Source organism: Littorina saxatilis, linkage group LG2 (assembly GCF_037325665.1).
Source record: "Littorina saxatilis isolate snail1 linkage group LG2, US_GU_Lsax_2.0, whole genome shotgun sequence".
In the NCBI taxonomy this organism is placed as follows: domain Eukaryota; kingdom Metazoa; phylum Mollusca; class Gastropoda; order Littorinimorpha; family Littorinidae; genus Littorina; species Littorina saxatilis.
Genome location: NC_090246.1, coordinates 62,324,262 through 62,350,070, shown reverse-complemented (window position 1 = coordinate 62,350,070; position 25,809 = coordinate 62,324,262). Strand labels below are relative to the sequence as shown.

The window sequence follows — 25,809 nt, the reverse complement described above, 5'->3', positions numbered from 1 at the left end:
AGAAAGACGGGGACCGAGACCCTCCCTGCTTGTTCAAGTAAGCTGCCACAGTCATGTTGTCTGTAAAAAGACGAACATGCTTGGCCTGAAGGGAGGGCCGAAACTCCGCCAGAGCCACAGCCTCTAGCTCAAGCAAGTTGATGTGCCTCCGGCTCTGCTCTGCCGATCACAGGCCCGACGCTGTCTGTCGGTCTGTGTGTGCCCCCCACCCCAGCAAAGACGCATCTGTGAAGAGGTCCGTGTCTGGGGGAGACAAGGCGATCGGCACACCCCTGCAGACCCACTCCGTGTCCAACCACGGAAGGGTCGCTGACTGAAACCATCCCTGGAGAGGGACAAGGGCGTTCCAGTCCACACAGGGAGTGTTCACATACGGTTTCAGCGCAAACTGAAAAGGCCGCTTGTGAACTCTGGAACCAAGGGAGCCATAGACTCCATCTGCCCCAAGATGGAGGCCAGCTTCCGGAGGGAAGCCCGCAGGAAAGGCAAAGTGGAGCGAATGAGAGCTTGGAGCTTGTCCACCCGCCTCTGGGAGGGTTGGACAGTCCAAGAAACCGTGCTGAAAGACATCCCTAAGTAGGTGAATGTCTGAGACGGAATCAACTCCGACTTTGATCGGTTGATCGAAAAGCCCAACAAGTTGGCCTCTTGAAGAACCGACTGGGTATGACGCGAGCAACCTGTCTGACTTTGGTTCAGAATGAGCCGATCGTCCAGATACGCCCGCAGTCAAATACCCTGCGACCTCACCAGTGCACATAACTGTCTCACCTCCATGGTAAAAACCCACGGTGCTAGAGACAGCCCGAAAGGGAGAGCCCGGAACTGATAGATCTGATCGCCCCACCGGAAACGGAGCCATTTCCGGTCGGACGGATGCATAAGGATGTGAAAATATGCATCTGTCAGATCGATCAAGGTCGCCCAGTCTCCTGGGCGGAGGGAGTCTCTGACCGAGGCTGGCGTCTCCATCTTGAACCGTATCGTTCTCAAGAAGGTATTGAGGTGTGATAGATCCAGGACGGGACGCCACGCTCCTGAGGCCTTGGGAACGGCGAAAAGCCGCCCGTAGAACCCGTGGGAGCTGTGGTCTAAGACTCTCCCCACTGCGCTCTTCTGTAACAGTGAGGCAATTTCCGCCTGAAGAACGGACCTTGCCTCCTGCGAGGAGGGGGGCTTGAAGACCGGCGGCCGGGACAGAGGTGCCTTCTCCTCCTGCCAGAGCAGGCGGAAGCCCGATCTCACCACGCCCACAATCTATTGGCTGTGTACAGAGACCAACCAATGAGAAAGTGCCCGGGAGGGGTCCCCCGCCATCACCAAAGTGGAGGGTGGAGGGGGGGTGAGACCGGGAGCACTTCATTGGGGGTGGGGCTTGCTGCTAGAGCTGCCCCGCCCCCTGCCCGACGCCGATCTTTTTCTCGAACCTCGAGAAGAAGATCGCGACTGCCTCTTGTCTGCCGGCTTAGGTTGGCCAGAGGCCTGAGCTGGCTTGGACTGAGAGGGCTTGGTCTGCTTCAAGCCCTGTAGAGAAAAGTCAGAGAACTGCTGATCTCTGTTTGACTGGATCTCCGTTCTTCTGGCATCAAAGACCAGATGGCCGAACAGAGAACCCTCTACCACGGGCGAAGCTCTCAGAGTGTCTCGCGTAGACTGCTCAGTAAACTGAGAGTGCGTGAGGAACAAGGCCCTCAAACACATGACGGTATGAGCGTAATGCAGGGAGGACAACAGCATCTGTTCCTCATTCACCCTAGCTAGGGCGTAGAGGAGCGTGGAAACGTCATCAGCATCCTGATCTCCACTAAGTGTGAACGGATCCAGTGACTCAGTGAGAGAACGGGAGAGAGCTCTGTTGATCGTCTCCGAGATGGAGGCAAGTTCCAAAAGCTGACGATCAATCTCCTCTGAAAAGACAAGGGTTTGGTCTGGCAACACAACACCCGAGTCCTTCTTGAAAGGCTTTGCAAGCAGAGGAAGCATTTCCTGTGTCACCGACAACGGTGCACGCGGAAGCGCAAAGGAAGTCAACAAGTTCCGGCCAGGCTTCGGCAAGGTAAACTTCTTGTGACAAGAAGGAACGAAGGTTGAAGCCTGTGTAGCCGAAGCCAGCCAATTTCTTTCTTTATTTGGTGTTTAACGTCGTTTTCAACCACGAAGGTTATATCGCGACGGGGAAAGGGGGGAGATGGGATAGAGCCACTTGTCAATTGTTTCTTGTTCACAAAAGCACTAAGGCCAAAAAAAAAATAGGTCTGTTTACGGTAACATAGGGTGAAAAAATAGGGTCGGTAGGTCGGCTTTTTTTTTTGTTCTTTTTTTTTTCTCTCCACTCTCTATGATGTTTCACAGTTCATTTCTTCTCATCAAACCCTGTTTTTGCCCAACATAACTATAAACAGTACGTTGAGCTTACCTCCCTTCTGTCGTCTGCTGTTTGAGCGCAAACAGCTCTATTTTGGATGCGTTTTTTTTTAAATTTTTTTTTAGACGATCCAAAAAAAAGATTAGGGTCGGGCCTAAAAACTAGGGTCGGTCGGGTTACCGTAAACAGACCTTTTTTTTTTTTTTTTGCATAATCAAAAAATTGCTCCAGGGGCTTGCAACGTAGTACAATGTATTACCTTACTGGGAGAATGCAAGTTTCCAGTACAAAGGACTTCACATTTCTTACATACTGCTTGACTAAAATCTTTACAAAAATTGACTATATTCTATACAAGAAATACTTAACAAGGGTAAAAAGAGAAACAGAATCCGTTAGTCGCCTCTTACTGGGGAGCATCGGGTAAATTCTTCCCCCTAACCCGCGGGGGATGAAGCCAGCCAAGGCTGGGCCTGTTCCGGAACTGGACCGTGAGGAACGAGTAACGGAACAGGAACGTTGGGGCAACCACTTCCGGCAGGGGATGGTCGAGCCAACACCTGCGAAAGCTGGTACGCCACCGAAGGAGACTCTGCGAAACGGAAGCGGGAATCACCCTCCTTCGCGTAACAAAAATCCGACATCGCCGACGGAGCGGCGGAAACAGAAGAGGCCGAAGCCGATGTCCCCTCCCGGAAATACCTGGAAGTCACCTCCGCCGCAGCTTCGAGGGCAACCCGAAGCTGTGACGGAAATCCAGAACGTGTCTGTTAACTGACTACCGACTGAGTGTCGGAATAGTCAAGTGAAGCACACAGACCGAAGTCACAGATACTGGTGGCAGGCTGGTGAACTGGATAGCCGGAAACCGGAAACCCATCCGACAGGAACCCGTCCTGACTCATCCCCTGACTGGCAGGAAGGAAAGAGTAAGAGGAGGGAACATCCGGAGCCACCGGAACTGAATAGGCTGTCGACACAACACCTGGCGGGTGAAGTGAAGACTGCCCCGGACGGGGCTGAAAGCATGAATGCCCGTAGGGCGGACGCTGTTCCTCACTCACTGACATCCGAGTAGGAGCGGCAGGAAGAGAAACAGCGTATCCGGACGAAGCTGACCGCTAAAAATGGCGGCCAAACAACAACGTTACTGAGAAAATTACAAGTCCAAAAGAGGACGAAAATTCAGCAACAACAATCAAAATTCCTGTCAATAATAATGACACAAAAGGAACAAGCTCACCCACTACAATGCAGCAGGCAAGAAAGACGGGTAGGTGGCCGGTGGGTGTCAAACAAACACCAAACAGAACAGCCACGCGAGAGCCAAAAAATCAACGACCTCCTCCTCAGAGCTGAAAAAGTCGTATGATATTTACCACGTGTTGAGTAGCGGTAGTGACGTAGTACACACCAATGGGAGGTCACTCCCCTGGGTTGTGCTCATTACCATGGCTACCTAGACCTTTTTTGTGGTGGGGTTGCTTCCCTTTAAAATTGTTTAAGACGGGTAGCCTTTTCAGACCTTAGCATCTCAGACTGCGTCAATGCTTTATGTGATTCGGAGTAAGAATATGTAATTTAATCATGTATAATGTGAGTATATGTATTTGAATTGTTTGCCTCCAACAATTACCAGAATGTTCCAAAAATAAAGATAAGGTACTGGAGGCTAAAAGTTAGGACACATCTAACAGGCACATAAGTGTATCTATATGCACATTCTCGTGTGTGTGTGTGTGTGTGTGTGTGTGTGTGTGTGTGTTTGGACACATCAACATGCAAAGTTGAACATATCTATTACACGGATATGATTATTGCATTCTCATTCCTTCACCGTTTTGAAAATCAAATCATACCAAAACATTCAGGCACAAGATAATGTTAGAGTAAAAAACCACTTACTAGACTTGAGTGTATAGATTCCAGCAAATTTGCAAACATCACGATTCTCCCTCTCTGCATGCAAGAATGTAATAAACAAAACACAATGAAAGTAAACATCAAAACACAGGTGCTACTGCTAACAACAACAACAAAAGTCCAATGAAAACAAAACAATGCAAGCGAAATATGAAACATTTAGTAAGAAACAAGCAAAGATCCAAGAAGAGTCACAACAATGATGCCAAACTCAATCAGGAAATTTGTTTAACCCAGTGACATGTCACTTAGGGCCCGGTCACACAGCGCTGCGTCCTTACCACGACTAGGCCGATGACGCCAATCTGAAAAAGTTATCAAATCGGGGCATATCGTAAATAGGACAGGCAGGTAAAAACATTATAAGTATTGCAGGGGAATTTCCATAGGTCAATGCACACACACACATGCACACTCTAATGCACACAAATTGATGGTAAGAGATTTAACCAATGCATTGCGCTTCTATAATCACAATTCTGAAAGGTATAAATATTAAACTTGTGGCAATAAATACAAATAATACATGCGGTATCACAGAGGATTTAAATTAATTTGATTACATGCACACACAACATGCACGCACGCACGCACCCCATGTGTATGCAGGGGTTTCCGGAAACCCCCCTACCCTAAAAAAGAAAAAAGAAAAGAAAAAAAGAATAAATAAATAATTTAAAAATAAAGACAATCTGATGGCTCAGATTGCTGCGTATTCTGTGATTTTTATCAACAATTTTTCGAGAGGGGGGGGGGGGGGGAAGGGGCATGCCCCCAGACCCCTCTAGGAGCCGGCCTTTAATTGTTGGCTCACGTAAGTGTAGCCTATGCGATGGTAAACTTTGTCTGTCTGTGCGTGTGTATGTGTGTGATAGAAACTTTAACATTTGACTAAACACCGAAATACTCATTTCTTCTGGTTATTTTTCAAGCACCATCTTCAAAGTATTGAAGCAATGATCAAGATTTTGTCGGCATGTGTGTAGTTAAAGCGTGTATAAAAAAAAAACGGGTGGTGGGGGGTTTTGAGGGGGTACAAGCATGTGACTGGTTTGTGTCGTGTGTGGTAAAGACCAGGTCAGGGGTCTGACAAGATCAGGTCAGGTCGCGTGAAGGATTGTGGTATACATTCACTTTTCAGTTCTCACCTCGATTCGGGGAAGACAGTTTCCACATTGTTTGGTTTCTTAGCTCCAGAAAAATAGATAAAGAAAATACCAAAGGGAGATTTCCTACAGTTTGATCTGCACAGCGTTTTTACAATGTCTGCGCGAGGAAGAGCTGTCGAAAGTGCAGTGTCGATCTGGCAGTCGTGTCCCCGGTAAGTACAGACAGATCTCTAGTGTCTCCCACTCTTACAAGGTGTCACCTACTGATATTGATAATCCGTTTTTTTTTAATTTCTTTTTATTTCACGGATGTCAAACACAGTGCTACTGGCAGTCACCTCTAGTGAAATGAGTTGATCTAAAGTGCCTGTAATGTTTAGATGTCTTTGTTCTTAGTTCCATTTATGTGAATTTCAAGACTTGCTGTAGAGTCTCAAGTTAAATCTGCCCGTATAAAACTGTCCACCATGTACTTGAACATGCAGATAATAAGGAAACGGAATGGATCTGTTCTCAAAGTCAAAATTATTACGATTTTGCCTCAGTTTCAAAACATGCTCTGTCATGGTTCTGTCTGTAAAATTTGGCACCTTGCAGCAACTTCCTTGAATTTGAAAGACAGTTTTTGAATGCTAGATCTGCCTAGATCTGTATCGCGTTTCATTCCAGACTCCTCTCTTTGATTGTACTGTTTTCTGTTTACGCACTATAGTAGAATCCGCTTAATAAACACACGGTTACAAATTTGACAATGTATTGTCAAACACAGAGCGATATCTACTCACCCGACAGACGATGGGTGGCCGAGTGGTAACGCACTTGCGCTCAGAAGCGAGAGGTTGCGAGTTCGACCCTGGGTCAGGGCGTTAGCAATTTTCTCCCCCCTTTCCTGACCTAGGTGGTGGGTTAAAGTGCTAGTCTTTCGGATGAGACGAAAAACCGAGGTCCCTTCGTGTACACTACATTGGGGTGTGCACGTTAAAGATCCCACGATTGACAAAAGGGTCTTTCCTGGCAAAATTGTATAGGCATAGATAAAAAATGTCCACCAAAATACCCGTGTGACTTGGAATAATAGGCCGTGAAAAGTAGGATATGTGCCGAAATGGCTGCGATCTGCTGGTCGATGTGAATGCGTGATGTATTGTGTAAAAAATTCCATCTCACCAGCATAAATAGATCCCTGCGCCTTGAGTCCGAGTCTGGAGATACGTGCGCGATATAAGACTTCATATAACGATGCAAGCATTTGCTGAAGCTTAGTGAGCTAAGTTCAGCGAAAATTGTGATTTAGGGGGGAAACGAGATCACGAGAATTAGATCAGTACGTGATGCCTGCAGCACCACAAGTCCTGCGAATGGGACTGGAAAGACGGGGCTTTCCTGACAGTGACAGCTTTAATTGTGTTGATGCCGACATCTGCGCATTTTTGCGCAAAGAGCCACTGAAACAGCTGACAATGGACAAGTTTTTCAACTGAATCGTACAGGTACATTTACTTCATGATCGCTTCCTTCACAGGAGAGGAAATTCTTTTTTTTTCTGTTTGATTTTTTTTTTTTAAATTCGGTTAATAAAAACTTTGGTTAATAAATACAAATTTGCCCAGTCCCGATGTGTTTTTATTAAGCGGAGTCTACTGTATCATGATTCGCTTATGTCTGTAAACGTTTGGTAAACTTACCTTGCAACAGCTTCCTTGTCTTTGTTGGCATTTTTTTTCAAGGCAGCACAACGTAAGATTTTGGACAGCAGGTAGAATGTGAGTTTTGAGACAATGACAGTCGTCCAAAGAAAGCTTACTGTGGAATGTTGTTGTACATAATGATACATGTGACTCTGTATTTTTCTGCGGTTAATGTTAATGGTTTCTTTTTTCCTCTGTTGGTTTTTTCCTCCTGAGTTGACCGTTATCACTCTAAGAAGACCATCAGAGAGTACATCAGTTGCTCCTCAAAATGGACTGTGAATAGTGTGTTGGCTGTGTTGACCGTCAAAATTATTTTAAGAACCAGTCTGCGGCAGTCAGTTGACATTTTTCGAATATTGTAGGGTTCCCATGCTGCACGGGTAAAGTGGCTTGTATAACCCGACTATTCAGTATCAAAACACTGTTTATATTTGTGTAGGTTGTAGTCATCACAACTGATCGCATTTTGCCTTTTGTTTCAGAAAGGAGGATAAACTACAACAAGATCGACGCTATGTCAGATATGCCTCAGCCACATGAAGACTTCCGAATTTAGATCCACTCGTTTTGATGAAAAATATAAGACTGACAACAGCAGTGAAAAAAGTGGCCAAATGGCAACTACCTATTGCTTATAGTGTCTGCAGTGCAAAAGACAGATAAGCTGATGGTATATTTCCAAATGAACACAGTACCCTCAGATCTATGGCTGATTTACGACGGGCAAGCTACAATCCAGGGCAGAACACTGCAGCGTTGAAATCCAACTCTTCATTTGTTTCAGGAAAGGACGTCCTTACAAATTAACATTACAACTCTCTGATACAAAGACATAGTGCACAGTGTACTCTAAACAAGAGGTTGTGCTACCACAGGAACATCCCGATAATTGAGTGGGACAGGATTAAAAAGCTTCCCAGGGCTGCAGTGAGGAAGTACATGGTTTTACTGTCATTGACCTTAATACCTTTCACACAGCCAGTAAATGAGAGATTATGGTCAATGGTCTTCTTGGTGACGTTTATATGCCCAAGCACACGGAGCTGGTGGCCAGCAGGACAACGTGTCACTGGAAAATATCATAGACTTCGGAGTGCGAGGACCTGGGAAAACAACCTCATGTGAACCTGTCTGAGTGTGACCATCGTGATGCCCATATCTTTAACTCTTAGTCGTATGACAATTGTCAATTCCAAGAATATATTATCTTGATACACAAGCTCTAGGGTAGGTTAATGATTGTAGATAAGCTTTGCCATGATGATTATGCTGATGCAGTTTAAACGAGTGTCTGTATGTGCTTGCGTGTTTGTGCGGTCTTGTGTGTGTGTGTGTGTGTAAGGATTGCACAAGATCTCCTTCAGGGACAACTGCACCAACAACAAATGCACAATCATTTTATCTGTTTGCCTTTTTACATTTAGTCAAGTTTTGACTAAATGTTTTAACATAGAGGGGGGAATCGAGACGAGGGTCGTGGTGTATGTGTGTGTGTGTGTGTGTGTGTGTGTGTGTGTGTGTGTGTCTGTGTGTGTGTGTAGAGCGATTCAGACTAAACTACTGGGCCGATCTTTATTAAATTTGACATGAGAGTTCCTGGGTATGATATCCCCGGGCGTTTTTTTCTTTTTTTCGATAAATACCTTTGATGACGTCATATCCGGCTTTTTGTAAAAGTTGAGGCGGCACTGTCACACCCTCATTTTTCAATTAAATTGATTGAAATTTTGGCAAATCAATCTTCGACGAAGGCCGGGGTTTGGTATTGCATTTCAGCTTGGTGGCTTAAAAACTAATGAGTGAATTTGGTCATTAACAAGAAGAGCAAACGCTCGATCGAGTCACTTTCGCAGTTCTGAATATTATATGAGGCATCAGATGGACAGGAAGAAATTGCTATTCACAACACAATGAGTCACGTTCACATAAAATTTGAGCCCGGTCACTTTTATAGTTTCCGAGAAAAGCCCAACGTTAAGTTGTGTGTTGCCGAACAGAAAAGGCTAGTTATCTCCCTTGTTTTTCTGATAACGTTCGTAAAAGGCTACAGATGTAAATACTTTGATGTAAAGAATAATCCTACAAAGTTTCAATCACATCCGATGAACTTTGTCAAAGATATAAAATGTCTAATTTTTCCTTTGACGCTGACCTGTGACCTTGAAAAAGGTCAAAGGTCAACGAAACCATCGTTAAAGTGTAGAGGTCATTGGAGGTCACGACTAAACAAAATATGAGCCCGATCGCTTTGATAGTTTCCGAGAAAAGTCCAACGTTAAGGTGGTGTCTACGGACGGCCGGCCGGCCGGCCGGCCGGCCGGCCGGCCAGACAGACTAACACTGACCGATTACATAGAGTCACTTTTTCTCAAGTGACTCAAAAATCGGAAACTTGTAATTAAAATTATTTTTTTATTAAACGATCCAAAAACAATTTCATCTTATTCTTCGTCATTTTCTGATTCCAAAAACATATACATATGTTATATTTGGATTAAAAACAATCTCTGAAAATTAAAAATATAAAAATTATGATCAAAATTAAATTTCCGAAATCGATTCAAAAACTATTTCATCTTATTCCTTGTCGGTTCCTGATTCCAAAAACATATAGATATGATATGTTTGGATTAAAAACACGCTCAGAAAGTTAAAACAAAGAGGGGTACAGTAAAGCGTGCTATGAAGCACAGCGCAACCGCTGCCGCGCCAAACAGGCTAGTCACTTTCACTGCCTTTTGCACTAGCGGCGGACTACGTTCAGTTTCATTCTGTGAGTTCCACAGCTTGACTAAATGTAGTAATTTCGCCTTACGCGACTCGTTTAAAAATTATACATGGAGTTGATATGATTCGTTAGTTTTAACTATGTATGTGTGTGTGTGTGTGTGTGTGTGTGTGTGTGTGTGTGTGTGTGTGACGGAGTGAGTGAGTTTGTGTTTCTGTTTGTCGATTTCTTACGTGAGCCTTGAAGGCTTCGCCTCTTGTTTTCTAAGTGACGGTTTGGGAAAGTAGTTCGGTAATTGGTTGGCTCAGGTTGCGCCAGATCGATCAATTGTCCTTGTTTTTATTCAAATTTGTCTTCTTACATTTTCTTTTTGGAAGGTGTATTAGGGGAAGTTTCTTGGCTCAGAGTGCTCCATTTTCCTTTTTTGATCAACATTTCCCGGACCCCCCAGGAGGCTTTGCGCCCTCAACTAAACGTTTCGTCGAATTGTCCCTAAAAGAAATTTGGAAACAAACCCCCCCCCTTAAAAATGATGTAATCCGCCCCTGGTATGTCTGGTTGTGCATGTGTGTGAATGTGTATGTGTGAGTGTGAGTAATATATGGATGTGGGCATATGTGCCTGTTTGGAGTACTTCCGGTGTTTTTACTTTGTATGTTTTGATGTTTAGGGTTGTTGTCATGTGTTCTTTGGTTGTTTTATTTTTAAGAGCAGATAAACCACACTTTTCCATCCATTGTTTAATTGTATGGACAATAAATTATCTTATGTGAGCTAAAATCATGACAAATGTTTACCAGTATACAGTAGTCCCTTTCATTTCCGTCCCTTTCGTGGGCGTGAACCTGCCCGGAGCGGCCAGCTTTCCCATGACTAATGAGTTTTCCTTCTATAATTGACTCTTAATGGCCGTTAACCTGTCTGACGCGGTCAACGGTCACTGATTTTTGCCCTAAGGTGCCCCTCTTACTCGACAGGAGCGGCCACTTAACGGCCACTTGTCACTTTCGCGGGCGAGCGCCTGTGGTGTGTGTGTGTGTGTGTGTGTGTGTGTGTGTGTGTGGTGTGTGCACAGACGGCACAGCACGAGCAGACGACATGAATACTTACGCATGCGCAAACTGTAACTACAGACATGCGCATACATGTACATTTACGGCAGTCACTTCCGGATCGATCACAGCTGATGTGAGTTTGAAACACTTGTTTATCTGACACTCAAATACATATATAATAATCCAAACAACACACATAGAAACATACGAAACAATAGCTTAGCCAGGACGATCGAGTTAAACACGCAAATAATTAAGATGTATAACGAAAGCAAAACTAACAGAGACAATGAATCGGCGGCTCATGGATGATCGCTTTCTTTTCTTCATGAAAACTTGATCGTGTTTTGGGGGTTTTTTTGGAAGAGGAGGGGGCCTGTAATGGACGGCCACCTGATATTTGCGGTCACCTTTGCAATGACTAATGGGTGACCGGATATGGCAGGTACTACTGTATTCCAAATATATTTATAAATGTGATATCCCAGCATCCAATCCACTACCCGCCTTCTTTAAGCTATCCTACATGTATCCGAATTCTTCCCTGGCAGCAACAAATAGAGAGAAAAAAAAGCCAAAAGAAGTGGACCTCTCTCTTGGTATCTCATGCGGCCCCTGGCACTTGTTGGATGAAGCGCTTCTGCATCTGGATGATCTGAAGCGCGGCTTTCAACAACCAGTTGAGTGTAGCTCTGCAGGCGCTGTTCCAGTTTGCCAATCTTACGGTTGACATCTTCAATAGTCCCAATTAGAAAAGCTATGTACGGTTAAAGAATTAGAACAAATATGCAAACATTGCAGCGTAGATAAATGTAAATGTGAGAGAGTATTCCCACACACACACACACACACACACACAACACACGGTCCCCCATGGTAGACTCCTACAGAAGATGGACCACTACGGGGTACGAGAGCCTGGGCCAAAAAAAAAAAATTGTCTGTTTCTGGTCACCCGACCGACCCTAAATTTCGGCGCCGACCCTAAACTTTTTTTTTCCAAACTCAACATTTTTTTATTTTTTTTTGTGGTAAAGGACAGGGTGAGAAAATGAACAACAAAAACGTGTGAAAACGAAAGTCCGCTGACGATTTGTAAATGTGTTGAGTGTCTTGTCTCTATGTATAGTGAATCCAGTCTCTTTGCGCGATTTTTAAAGTTAGTTTTATTGGTCTACATTTGGGGGTAAAAAAAAAAAAAAAAAAAAAAAAAAAAAAAAAAAATCCCTACCTACCGACCCTATTTTTTTTAGCCATGTTACCAGAAACAGACAATTTTTTTTTGGCCCTATCCACGTGTGGCTGATGAACTTCCTAACGAAGCGGACGATGAGAGTGGTAGTGGATGGTGAAGCGTCCAAAGAAGCGGCAGTCCTATCAGGCGTCCCCTAGGGCACTGTTTTAGGACCCCTGATGTTCCTGTGCCACATCAATGACCTGCCTGAATCTACGAAGTCAACAGTACGACTTCGCAGATCACTGCTTGCTGTACCGAGAGATCCACACCTTCCAAGACCACCTCACCCTGCAGGCAGACCTCAAACAGCTGGAGATCTGGGCCAAGAAGTGGGGCATGCGCTTAAACGCGCAAAAGTGCTACATCCTCTCCACCAGAAGCAAATCGTCCTACTTATACAGCCTGGATAACGTCATCCTCCAGCAGGTCCAACACAACCCCTACCTTGGAGTACTACTCTCCGCCGACCTGAATTGGTCTTCCCACATCTCCAACATCTGCCGTAAAGCTGGATCAACTGTGGGCTTCCTACGCCGGAATCTCCGGAACTGCCCACAGGAGTGCAGGCGCCTGGCGTACATAACACTCGTCCGATCCACGCTGGAGTATGGAGCTACCGTGTGGGAACCTTACCTCCGGCAGGACATCGAGAGGCTGGAGAGAGTTCAGCGCCACTACAAGTCGAGAAGCCCGGGCTGCGTCAGCGACATGCTGAAGAACCTGAACCTCCCCCCACTGGAAGAGCGCCGCAGCCAGTCACGCCTCAACTTCCTCAACATGATCTCTGAGGGCCTGATCCCCGCACTCCCTCCAGACAAGTTTCTCACCCCGGCCGTTAGCGGACGACGGAGAGTCATCCCCACAAGGTTCCAGGGGTATGAAAGCAGCAATATGATCGAGCGGCAAGCTGTCAACAACACACGAGGCTTCCCCATCCCCACCTGCAAGACAGACCAGTACAAGAACTCCTTCTTCGTACGGACAGTCGCAGAGTGGAATCAGCTGAGTGACGCAGACCTTCCAGCACGACCAGCCCAGCCAGCCAGCGCAGCATTTTCAGCCCTGAGACTGCCGTCATCAGGGCTGCCCCAACACTGATCACCTACAGAGCTCAGTAGTTTTATCATTTTAACAAGTGAGTGAACGACGAAGAAGAAGAAGAAGAATTTTAACAAGTCACTAAGAGTGGGAAAGACATTGAAGCGACAGGCCTGTATATGACTTGTCCCACCAAAGTCAGGACTTTTATTGTATTCTAAATCATTATTATGCGCTCTCCCGCATCCGTTGCGAAGATGACCAACAGTGGTTCCTGCAACGTAAAAGATCCAGATCCAGAACACACTCACTCACACACAGAGTGACATACACTCAAGACCAGGGGAAAATTGGGTAAAAATGCCTTCTTTGAGGACCAGTGGATAGGTATTTGGATAATATTGAATTAGTCCGTAAAAAGGATTTTTTCCTCCAACTGTGTTCGAATCTTCCCGGAGTAAGACGCTTTTCTACCAGCACCACATTCAAAACAATCCTCTTGACCTGTTTAAGAATCTGCCTGACGGCCCTAGTAACCAACAGCTTTTTTCTCTTGTACAAGAGGTAGCACTCCTAAAAAAGGATACAAGATCTCGAATTCTGTTTGCTCTCCAGATCACGCTTTCTTTTTTCCACTGCTCCGGGTTCCCCGTCTAGACTCTCATCACAAATGTTCATTGGGGACCCATTTCGATTGATCTCCGCCATGATGGTTTATCCCAGCAACATTAACTAGAGCTGAAAAAATGCTCAGTTTCGAACTTTATAGTTTGTGTACACACATTTCAACAGTCAGTAATTTTCCTTGTAAACAAAGGATCTCATTTTCTTGGACAACATCAAGACATTATCTGATTAAAATAAGGAAACCTTCAGATTACATAATTGACTTTGACATTGACTAGCTTTGTGTGAGAGCCTTACACAACCAGAGTTACTGCTCCTGGCAGGTTGCAGCAGACCGACTTTAATTTGTTGTTTGTGACACAGCAGAACATACACAATGTCCTTTTGTGGGTGGTTTTCAGGAGAACAGTACAAAGATCACTTTAAGACAGGTATGCTGCAGTCATTGTTCAAATTTTTATCATGTTTTTGCTTAATTGGGTCCTGTCCGCACTAATCATGCATATGATGAAATCGAGATTTTTGCGTCGTAGGTCAGTGGCTTTGGCTTGAGTGACATTTATAACATTAACAGTATGCTTTAACTGTGATCATGCAAAGTATTAGTTCTGTCAATGGGTGTTTTTTTGTTGATATTTTTTTTTAAAACTTTAAGTGCATTTGAGGGAAGCACTGTCTTTCCTTGTGTGCAACTGCAAGCTGAAAGTTAATAAAATAACCACACACACACATAAGAGTGCACCCACTTTTCTTTAAACTCACGTATTTTCCAGAAATGTGAAAATGAGAGACGTATAAAAGTGCTCTGAACTGCGACAGATTGCACTATTTTTGATGCAAATTTAATTAACCATTTGTCTTAATCCCACTATATAGATCGAAGTAGAATGAAATTCAATCAATCAATCAATCAATGAAGCTTATATCGCGCATATTCCGTGGGTACAGTTCTAGGCGCTCTGCAGTGATGCCGTGTGAGATGAAATTTTATACGGCCAGTAGATTGCAGCCATGTCGGCGCATATTTGATGTTGTGACAAAAGGTCGTGCTCCAGACCCCATGTGTGTTTGTAAGCAATTAAACAACATTATCAAAAACATGTATGTGTCTGTGTTTGTTTGTTGGATTGAAAATAGGATGAAGAGATACCTACGATAAAATTGTGTGTTTTAACAACAGCTTTGTGAATTAAATCTACGATGAAAGTGAAAAACTGTGGAAAAATTTCCCGCCGAAACCAATAAGCAAGAACTCATACTTTTGTTATCAACCCAGAACACTCTTTTTAATGCACAAAACCAAACTGCATTGTAAATCTGGAAATAAGAATAATAAATCAATATGTGTGTAAACAAACCTGCTTCTATATAAAAATATTTAATTAGAAACGGAGAAATTAACTTCAGGTTGTTGGTTGTGACGATGTTTGTCCGAAGTGACAACGATGTTTTGACATCGTGTGTATGTATCATCTATGCTCCAGTCCGAACTTTTGCAGTTTCCAGAACACAAAAAGAATTAATGTATTAGTTGAGATCGCTGGGCATTTGAAATTTACAAACATGACAGAGATATGCCGAATAATTTGCTAAGCATCGAATCATTTGTCCGGACGTCACAACCAAGCAATCACGAATTTTTCAACAACTGACACTCTCCGTTGACTTCCGATCGTACGTTTTAATAGCATCGCTCCCAACTGATTTCAAACCGAGGCTTGTTTTTCTTGGAAATGGCGCGTCGAAGAAGGGAAAGTAAGAGAGCTTCGTTTGTCCGTATTTTCTGAATTACAAGTTGACGTCACAACCGACATTTACATCACAACCGACAAACAATCTGTTAGAAATAATTTTTCATTGAACTCATTTCGAATTTGCATGTTATTCAAACGAAACAGAGCGCATCAAAATACGACACACTGCTCTCTGTTTGTTGTTCGCGCTCATCGAATGAGTGCGATAGGTAAAAAGCTGAGAGAGGACAAATTATTTTGTATGTCCAAAGTCACAACCGAACATGACCGACATACGAAATGTAATTCACGGCTGTTTCGAGAAAGCAAGTGTTCGTTCGATGTTTTGTACAGCAGCTAATTATTGACGACAAGCAATGGAATGAATTTCTGCATGAATATTTCCAATCCACACATAGTTTACTGTCGGTTGTGATGACTTCTCCAGAAGACAAACTCTTTGCTATGTTGGTTGTGATGATTTTTCCAGGAGACAAACTTGCTATGTTCACTGTCATAACCAACTGACCTTACATTTCTTTGGTATATTTTTTTGAATTTTTGTTGTTGTAAGCTGTTTTCCCTTCTTTTAAAGTAGTAGTAAAGAAGTAGGTCAGTTGTCAATTGATTATCAGACGACACTAGTTGTAGTAGGCCTACCAGTAGGTCATGGCCTAAAAACTCAGTTTAACTTTTAAGTAAAAAAAAAAATGTTGGGTGTCACTGTCAGTGCAGGCTCTGTGTGTGTGTGTGTGTATGTGTGTGTGTGTGTGCTTGCTTACAGAGTTACATAAGCTATAGTTATGGGCTTATAACTTATATTGAATTAACGTAGCCTAAACAATTTATGTTGTAGTCCAGATTACTGCAGAGTCCTGATCATCGCCGATGAAGGTGCATTTAAGATGCTTTCCCACTCTACAGCATTTTCCCATTTTCCCATTATTTAACTTAAGCTACAAATTAATTATGACTTTTTCCAGGCCTGTCGTGAGTTGCACAGAGGAAAGAGCTTGCGAACGTTCGCTACGATAACATGCTAAGCCATAAACCAAAGGCTCTTCCAGTCCTCTTTATGGGTTTTGTTTTGCATATTATTAGTATTATATATGGAGAGAGAGAGAGAATGCAAAATAAGACAGAAAAAGAGTTGTCTGTCTTTTAGTTTTAACTTTAAGTGTTATGGTTAATTTTGTTTGTCCATCGCTATGTCATCACAACCGACCATAAGATTAAGCACAGTCATCGTAACAAAGGCTCTTCCAGTCCCCTTTATGTTTTTTTGCAAATACTAGATCTGTAGTAGTTAGGTAATAGCCCCCCAAAATTGTTTTTTGTATTCTCTTTTGTTGAAAATGAAATGACAAGCATCAAGTTTGTCCATCGCCTAATCATCACAACCGACTCAAAAAGTGCCATGATCATGGTAATTTGAAGTTTGTGAGCTCTTTTGTGTGTGTTTTTATGTAAAAGGAATTACATATCCTTGATTTTAACTGACAGAAGTGTTCTTTTGTCATTTATTTCGTAAACACATCAAACGGAAATGTGATGTTTATGTCGGTCGTGATGTTGGACATAACATCATGTATAAAAAATAAATAATGTAAGTTGGTTTTGGAATTGTTTGCGTGTAATTCACTGGTGTTGTACTTTCTTTTGATTTATAAAAGGTATTTGGATTGCAGAAGTTTCATTTATGGAGGTAAATCAATCAAATGGTATGTCCAGCATCACGACCAACATCTGTCAGATTGTTAACAAAATATGCTTATTCTACAGAATCCGCTGACCAAACTATCTTTTCCTATTTTATTTTATGTAATGAAAATATGAAACATTCAGCATAAAAATGCACTTGTGTCAAAAAATATTTTTAGATTTTTGATTTTCCTACTCTTTTTGCCACGACCTTTTGTCACAACATCATTTACCTTTCACGGCCTTATTCCAAGTCACACGGGTATGGTAGACAATTATTAACTGTGCCTAAGCAATTTTGCCAGGAAAGACCCTTTTGTCAATCGTGGGATCTTTAACGTGCACACCCAATGTAGTATACACGGGGGGTGGTTCGGACACCGAAGAGAGTCTGCACACAAAGTTGACTCTGTGAAATAAATTTCCGCCGAACCTGGGATCGAACTCGCGCTGACAGCGGCCAACTGAATACAAATCTAGCGCGCTACCAACTGAGCTATATCCCCGCCATATTTGCGGCATATTTGTAGCATGTTAATTGAGTGTGTGACGTCGGTTCCATGGTTTTTGAGCAGGAGTATGCATAGGATCTGTCTTTTCACCTGAAATAATTCATGTACTAGAAAATGAGGCAGTAAAAAGTGCTAATTTAAACATGGTCATAAGTGTGAATCAGAATCAGTATCTATATATGCATATGGTACCCTCACCTTAAATATCAAAAATATCAATCAGTCGATATTGAAAATGTACAAAGAAGAGCAACTAAGTTACTCCCAGAAATAAGTGATCTGTCTTTTGGCGAACGTCTAAGGCAAAAAAAAAAAAAAATGTCTGTTTCTGGTAACATGGCTAAAAAAAATAAGGTCGGTAGGTAGGGATTTTTTTTTTTTTTTTTTTTTTTTTTTTTTTTAACCCCAAATGTAGACCAATAAAACTAACTTTAAAAATCGCGCAAAGAGACTGGATTCACTATACATAGAGACAAGACACTCAACACATTTACAAATCGTCAGCGGACTTTTGTTTTCACACGTTTTTGTTGTTCATTTTCTCACCCTGTCCTTTACCACCAAAAAAAATAAAATAATTTTTGAGTTTGGAAAAAAAAAAGTTTAGGGTTGGCGCCGAAATTTAGGGTCGGTCGGGTGACCAGAAACAGACCAATTTTTTTGTTGGCCTAAAAGCCCTAAATCTACCATCCCTCAAACACAGAAGAATCAGAGAAGATCTGATTCAGATATGTATACAAGATTTTAAACCAACTGGACGATATTGACAGCTCATATTTTTTTGCTGAGAGTGTTTGTGATAAAACAAGAAATATTGTTGATTAATTGTACATACACTTTGCAAAAACAAATGTGCGAAAGTTTACATTTAGCAATAGACTCTAGAGTTGCACCAGTTTGGAACTCACTATTTCACAAAACTAAAACGGCTACGAACCTCAACAGATTCAAGAACCAACTGGACACAGAAATATTTATGAAATCAAGTTTGTATAAGTACGATGAGTGACCATTGTCACACAAGTTACAAATTATGCATGCAATACAGACCAATGTATATCTATACGTTGTTGAACTAATGATGGGACGTATAAAGGCCCCGAGGCCTATCTCATTCAATGAGTGGCCCTATACCTATACCTATGAAAAAAAAGGAAGAGAGTCATGTAGAAAAGTGTGGCTGATACAGCATCCCAACCAAACATTGTAATGCAAGATGTAGGACATCTGCTTTGATTGTGTGTGCAGGGGTCTATGTGTGTGCACAATGTGGCTATGAGCTGTTCAGCAGCAAGAGCAAGTATGAGCACTCTTCGCCTTGGCCGGCTTTCACAGAGACCGTCCATGAGGACAGTGTCAGCAGGCGTCCAGAGTCAGACACTGCTATAAAGGTAAGAGGTTTGTGGCCAGACAGAGTGCAGGGCTAAATTACAGTGGAACCTTCCTTTCAAGGCCATTCATTTCAAACATCCCCCTTATAAGGCTTTTTTTCTCTGAGGCTTTCTGTTCATAGTGTCTGTACCACAGGAGCTTGTATCCAACCACCACTCAATAATTATTTACTCCTGCATGCTTATTATTTACTGCTGCATGCTTCCTGAGATGGGAGACAGTAAAGATCAGGGTAATTTTTGAATCGGCAGTTAGATTGTTGTGGGGCTCAAAACGTTTGGTTCTAGATTATATTAAGCAGGGGGGGGGGGGGGGAGGTTACAGGGGTTCCGGACCCCCCCCCCCCCCCCCCCCCGTCCAAAAAAAGAAAGATTTAATACTAACTTTAGTTTAAAAGAAATAATGAGTGGCTGCTGACACCAGTTGATCATGTTTAAAATCAAGGATAAGCCATAAATTGTTCATAAAATAGCTAAAACTCTTCGGCTTTGCCCCCCAGACCCCCCAACGGGGCCTTGCCCCTGTACCCCACAAGGGGTCTACCCCTGGATCCCAGGTTGTAACCCCCCCCCCCCCCCACCCTCTCTGGCTTAACTGTTCCGCCCCTGTTAAGCTATTATATTAGTTTAAAGGGAACATAGTTTTGATCTGTAACTGTTTTCTTGTAAAGTTGTAATGTGTGATACATGTGTTGTAAAAAGCTTCGCGCATGTTTGGAAGATTAGTGTATTTTTTATCAGGTCATGGGCTTTTGGGAAAGTCGAAATGTTTTATATAATACTACATGTGCCTCACTATTTGTCAATAGGAATACATTTTTTATCATGTAACATGTGTGTTAATGTGAAGATTCTCTTTTCTTCTCCAGGTTTCCTGTGGCAAATGTGGCAACGGTCTAGGTCACGAGTTTCTCGGTGATGGACCAAAGCGGGGCCAGTCGCGCTTTTGAATATTCAGTGACTCACTGAAGTTTGTTCCGAACAATAGTAAGTAAAATAACATCTGTTATTCTTATTTTGGATTTAACTTGATTTAAAGATTTAAAATAGCATAATTAGATAATTTATTAATTGAGAATTTTGTTGGTGCATTCATAATCATATATATATATACTAACTAGAATGAATACCCGCTTCGCCGGGTAGCCGGCTTCGCCGGGAAGAAGTACTTAGAGCCATACGCCGGCTTCGCCGGGTCCGAACAATGGACCCGCCAAGCTTAAGTCCCTCCCAGATTCGTGGAATGGGAACAGTACGAAAATGATTCAGTGGCCATAATGCCATTCCTGACCATATCGAGTCCCATCCTTGTCGACGAATGTAACCGTGTTAATCACCTTTGGAGGCGAACTCCACTCAAACAGGACTGAGCAAGTTAGAGCTTATCTCTAAGCCCTTTTGAACTGTTATGGCTTCTCAAAGGAAGGCCAGTACATAAAATTACACAAAAGCCGCCAGACCACATCACAAACAGAACTGAACAATGCACAGGTGTTGCTCACATAGAGACACACACACACACACACACACAAACACAGAGAAGCCGTATCTATAGAGAGATAGATGACAGTGTATTTTTCGCGTGGCTATAAATTGATTCGACCTTTGCACTTTTACAGTGAGGATAATTTACGGGTCCAATTTACGTTCTGGACACTGCGGTGACCTTCTAAAAATAGTAACAGAACGCCGGGAATATCCGAAGATACTATAGTGCACCATACGAAGGAAGGGAGGTAAACGCTGAAAACATGGAGAAGATGAGAAGATAAGGAAGAGTTACTTATAATGGTGAAATGAACACAAAAACCAAATTCGGTTCAGCGCTGCGCGCTGAGAGCACGTGTTGAAATATCTCATCGATGATATTGTGTCCGGGGTGTAGCTGAATACGGTGTCCAAATTTGAAAAAGATCCACCGAGAACTTTGGCTTTGGTGTGTCGGTATGGGGGCCCGGGTAGCTGAGGTGGAACCAAAATAGCTGAGGTGGAACCAAAATCGGTTCAGCGCTGCGCGCTGAGAGCACGTATTGAAATATCTCATCGACCAGATTTTGTTTCGGGTGTATCTGAATATGGACACCAAATTTGAAGCAGATCCATCGAGAACTTTGGCCGTGCATGGCGATCAAACACTCAAACACACACACACACACACACACACACACAGATAGACAGACAGACACAAGTCGTATATATATATAGATAGAAGATAGATTTCTATGATGCTGGTCCCATTCTGTGGGAACAGTAGACAAACGCTTGAATGGTTGTATATAGGGTGTGACATGGCCAGACTCAAATTTGGGTCAAGTTTTGAACACCAGTATCCCTTTTTGACTCACATGCGAAGCAAAAGTGAGTCTATGTACTCACCCGAGTCGTCCGTCCGGACGTCCGGACGTCCGTCCGTCCGGACATCCATCCGTCCGTCCGGAAAACTTTAACGTTGGATATTTCTTGGACACTATTCAGTCTATCAGTACCAAATTTGGCAAGATGGTGTATGATGACAAGGCCCCAAAAAACATACATAGCATCTTGACCTTGCTTCAAGGTCAAGGTCGCAGGGGCCATAAATGTTGCCTAAAAAACAGCTATTTTTCACATTTTTCACATTTTCTCTGAAGTTTTTGAGATTGAATACCTCACCTACATATGATATATAGGGCAAAGTAAGCCCCATCTTTTGATACCAGTTTGGTTTACCTTGCTTCAAGGTCAAGGTCACAGGAGCTCTTCAAAGTTGGATTGTATACATATTTTGAAGTGACCTTGACCCTGAACTATGGAAGATAACTGTTTCAAACTTAAAAATTATGTGGGGCACATGTTATGCTTTCATCACGAGACACATTTGGTCACATATGATCAAGGTCAAGGTCACTTTGACCCTTATGAAATGTGACCAAAATAAGGTAGTGAACCACTAAAAGTGACCATATCTCATGGTAGAAAGAGCCAATAAGCACCATTGTACTTCCTATGTCTTGAATTAACAGCTTTGTGTTGCATGACCTTGGATGACCTTGACCTTGGGTCAAGGTCACATGTATTTTGGTAGGAAAAATGTGTAAAGCAGTTCTTAGTGTATGATGTCATTGCTAGGTTTAGTTACCCTGAAGGTCGAGGTCAAGCATGTGAGTCCTATGGGCTTTGCCCTTCTTGTTCAATTATAAATCGTCAGTATTTTGATGCACAGTTATACCCAAACACAGGGTGAGCTGACCTGAACAAAATGCCACACAGAACCATTTTGTTATTTTTATCAATTTACTGTCGTACTTAGCTACCTTTCGAGGTAAAAACATTTAAAACATTTTTTAATCTTTATCTATTGTCGATGCATCTTCAATATCAATGAATCTTCTTGTACGGGTTTCCTAGTCTATCTGAGCTTTAATGACAACCAACATTGCATAATTGAGTTTTATTTTGAAGTTGAAAAGAAACATGAAACAGAGGGAACCCAAAATGAAAGCAGCATCACAGAAAGCAGCATCATAGAAAGCATCATTAACAGAATAATAAATGCACATTCATCAAAAACATGCCTTGCAGAAGTGACAGCATTATAGCGATCCTTGTAAAGTTATTATTTTCCAAGGCATTAGATCAGAAGAAGTAAACTGCAACTGTATCTCTCCCAGTCTCCCACACCCCTCCTAAAATGAAAGCTTATCAGATATTCAGTAGAAATCAGCAGCTGGTAGTAACTGAATGTATTCTTTTTTTCCTTTTTTCCAGAAACAGCAAGCGGATGATATTAGTTATTTTCTGATGGTATATTTCCTGGTGCTTCACACTGTCCCGTGCTTAAAAAAAAATGTAAAGTTTGATTTTTGTGAGTGATGTGCAGTAATTTTATGTTGGATAAGCTGAGAAGGTGAGTCGGCGTGTAAGCGAGTGTGTGTACTTTAAGAGACTGAGAATTTAACAAATATGTACCTACCATAGGGCTTTCAGAGATGAGTTGTGTAAATATTGTAGGGTGCATTGTTCACATTTTATGTTCTATTCAATATTCTGTAACACTACAGCATAGTGTTCATTAGAATGCCCAGTTTTGTAAAAGAGCACATGAAAGATTATACACTGTAATTACATTTTTAAAAAAAGAAAAGTTTTTGTTATGCTGTTCGGGTGTTATAGGATAAATCGTGTCTTCACACTTATTGTGATTGCTCACTTACAGTATCATGATTTGTTAGCAATGTTGTCTATCTATGCAACAGCTGATGAATATATTTAGATAGATGGTGGAAAAACAAACATTTATAACTCCCAAAAAATCCTACAACAGTGTGAAGCACCAGAAGAGCCTGAACGACTATTTCTCTGCCTGCATTTTCTCACTGTGGACGTACAGATTTTTTGAAGCGGAGAGGCTCAAGCCAGCAAAGGACGGCTCCTTCGTGGAACTTTTCTCTGGCGTCCCTGTGACCAGGACAATTGATGGTCGTTTAGGCTGTATTTTTGTTAGTAATTTCTTGTTCCCCCCCCCCCCCCCCCCCCCCCGGAGATCAAAACACTATGCAATAATTGTGATATGCAGTAGGTTTTGCTTCTTTGAGTAGTGTATGTACTTGTTGCTTTTATACTGTGTGGTTTGTTTGTTTTTTAAACTCTATGTGCAGTGGTTTCCCTCAGCCTTATGAAAAAAACCAATAGAGTTTGCCGTAAGAGATCACTTTGCTGCAACAGAAGTGTTTTCTTGTGTATATAATTCTCAACAGAGATTCCTTTTACTTGTATTTAAGAGGAACGATTTAAAAGTCAGGTACTTGTTTCATTGTAAGGAATTTTAGACATCAGTTTGTGTATCGTTTCTTTGACCATCTTTTCTTTCATACTTTGCTTGGGATAGACTTCTATTTACTTATTCCTATTTTTTTGTTTTATTTTCTTTGATACGATTTGTTGTCTGTATTCAGAGTCATTCAACAGGATTTAAGTACTCATCTTTTCAGTGCATACAAATTACATACACACACACATGCTCACACGCACACAGACTGAGCAAATGGTTTTTCTTGGTTGTTGGTTTCCTAGGTTACTCCAAGTAGAAGAACAAAAAATGGCAAGCACAGTGGCAATTACTCCTGTTCATGACAGATATTTGAAAGTGACTGGTAAGCTGTGTTGTACTTTTATAAAAACAAATCATTCAGAGCGTATATATATATATCTGTGTAATATTTTTCTGTGCACAATATTTTTGTTTGCTGTACATTTTGATTTTTGAAAGAGGTTCCTGGTTCAGCTGCTCATGCTGCAGGAGTCCCAAAGAATGGTAGGCTCATGAAAGTTATGTTCAGTGCATGCACGTATGTTGAGATGCACTGTCTTTAGACATTTTGCAATATAAGTGGTACAACTATACTTGACATCACTTTGCCTTTGGGCAGTTTCTACTTATATGCTGATTTAAAAAAAAATGGTGGTTTCATTTTTATGTACATTTAGTTATTTTACAAAGCTATACAACAAAGGATGTGTCTTTTCACATGTGAATTATATTCTTTGTTTACTTTGAAATATAGCTGGTATCTGTAATAAAAGATCTGGATGGACTGTTTTTTTTTATAAAAGTGTACTGTTTCATGGGTCTGAATGTAACTTGTAAGCCAATGTTTTTGCTCCCTGTGTGTGCTGTTATTTCAGTTTGCATCACATACATTTAAATACCTTGCCTGCTACTCGTCTTAAGCCATGTTACTAATTTTAGCTGCTCTTTGAATTTTACACACTGTGAAGATACATATGAAAGTAAAAAAAATCAGTAAACAAAATCTACATGCTGTTCTCTATTTCATCCAAACAACCAAATGATACAGACAGTCCCACTGCAAATTTCTTTTTTGTTTTTATTTATTAATGGCTACGACGGACGAACATATATATGTTCAATTTAAATGACATTTCTATGCATATATGTGTAGCTGGTGCCTTTCTGATGAAACAGTACATGTACCTTACACCAACACATGACCGCAAGCAACACCCATCTGTTTGTTTGAACAATATCGGTGTGGGTGAGAGGCCATTAAGAGTTTGAGAAAATAATGTTTTAACTTCTCGAAGTTTGTGGAAAGATTATCCTAGAACTTCTCTCATGATGAATTAAAAACAGACATAATAATAATAATTGTCAGTAAGTACTGGTGTCACTTGACTGATGTGAACCAGTTGATTGGCTAATGGCGATGCGCTAAAACTGTTAGCGCACTCTTGGAGTGCGCTAACTTTTCCACAGAGCGTATTCTTACGCCCTTTACCTAAGCAAGACTGTGCTCTCATCCTCAGAATTAATTACTGACATGTAGCTTATATTTTCCACAATACCAAATGACCATAAATTCCCTGCTTCTCAATTAAAGCAGAAGTGGGTTTTTTTCTGACAGATTGCATGTGCCTGTGCCACAGTGCGGCTGCCACTGATCTAAAAATACAAGCCGCTGTGTTTCATCTAATTCTCGCCGACTTGCATAGATTCTTCTCATCGTGTTAGTGGCATGTAGCTTATCATCCACATTACCAAATGATGAGTTAATATAAAATTCCCACCCGCTAGCAGAAAACACAAGTGTTATTCCGATAACGTACCAGCTAGACCAGTTTGGAAGACTGACTCGATCGACTCTGTCATACGTAGCCGCACTGACTACACTGAAATACGACTGCATCAGTTCAGTAAAT

General features: G+C 42.1%; 2 protein-coding genes and 1 long non-coding RNA gene across 7 annotated transcripts in view; 1 reads left to right on the top strand and 2 right to left on the bottom strand.

Moving 5' to 3' along the window:
• The window catches only part of LOC138959469 (protein FAM227B-like), a 42,273-nt gene extending 28,371 nt beyond the window's left edge, over window positions 1–13,902 (bottom strand). For 2 of the 5 annotated variants that reach the window (XM_070330976.1, XM_070330977.1), the window contains exons 1-3: window positions 13,734–13,902; window positions 11,461–11,628; window positions 4,271–4,324 (exon numbers count right to left, since the gene is read on the bottom strand). In XM_070330976.1, coding sequence (XP_070187077.1) covers window positions 4,271–4,324; window positions 11,461–11,628; window positions 13,734–13,854 — 343 coding nt within the window. In that variant the 5' untranslated portion in view covers window positions 13,855–13,902. Of the gene's footprint in view, window positions 1–4,270; window positions 4,325–4,569; window positions 4,594–11,460; window positions 11,629–13,733 lie in introns of all 5 variants that reach the window. The other 3 variants (XM_070330978.1, XM_070330980.1, XM_070330979.1) reach the window with 3 other exon arrangements.
• The window catches only part of LOC138959474 (uncharacterized), a 70,592-nt gene that overhangs the window by 28,981 nt on the left and 15,802 nt on the right, over window positions 1–25,809 (bottom strand). The gene's annotated exons all lie outside the window — the stretch shown is intronic.
• On the top strand, window positions 14,047–24,688 carry LOC138959473 (methionine-R-sulfoxide reductase B1-like). Its single transcript, XM_070330985.1, has 4 exons — window positions 14,047–14,204; window positions 18,968–19,110; window positions 19,980–20,097; window positions 22,858–24,688. The coding sequence occupies exons 1-4, from the start codon at window positions 14,150–14,152 to the stop codon at window positions 22,872–22,874; spliced, it is 333 nt and encodes a 110-aa protein (XP_070187086.1). The 5' UTR covers window positions 14,047–14,149; the 3' UTR covers window positions 22,875–24,688.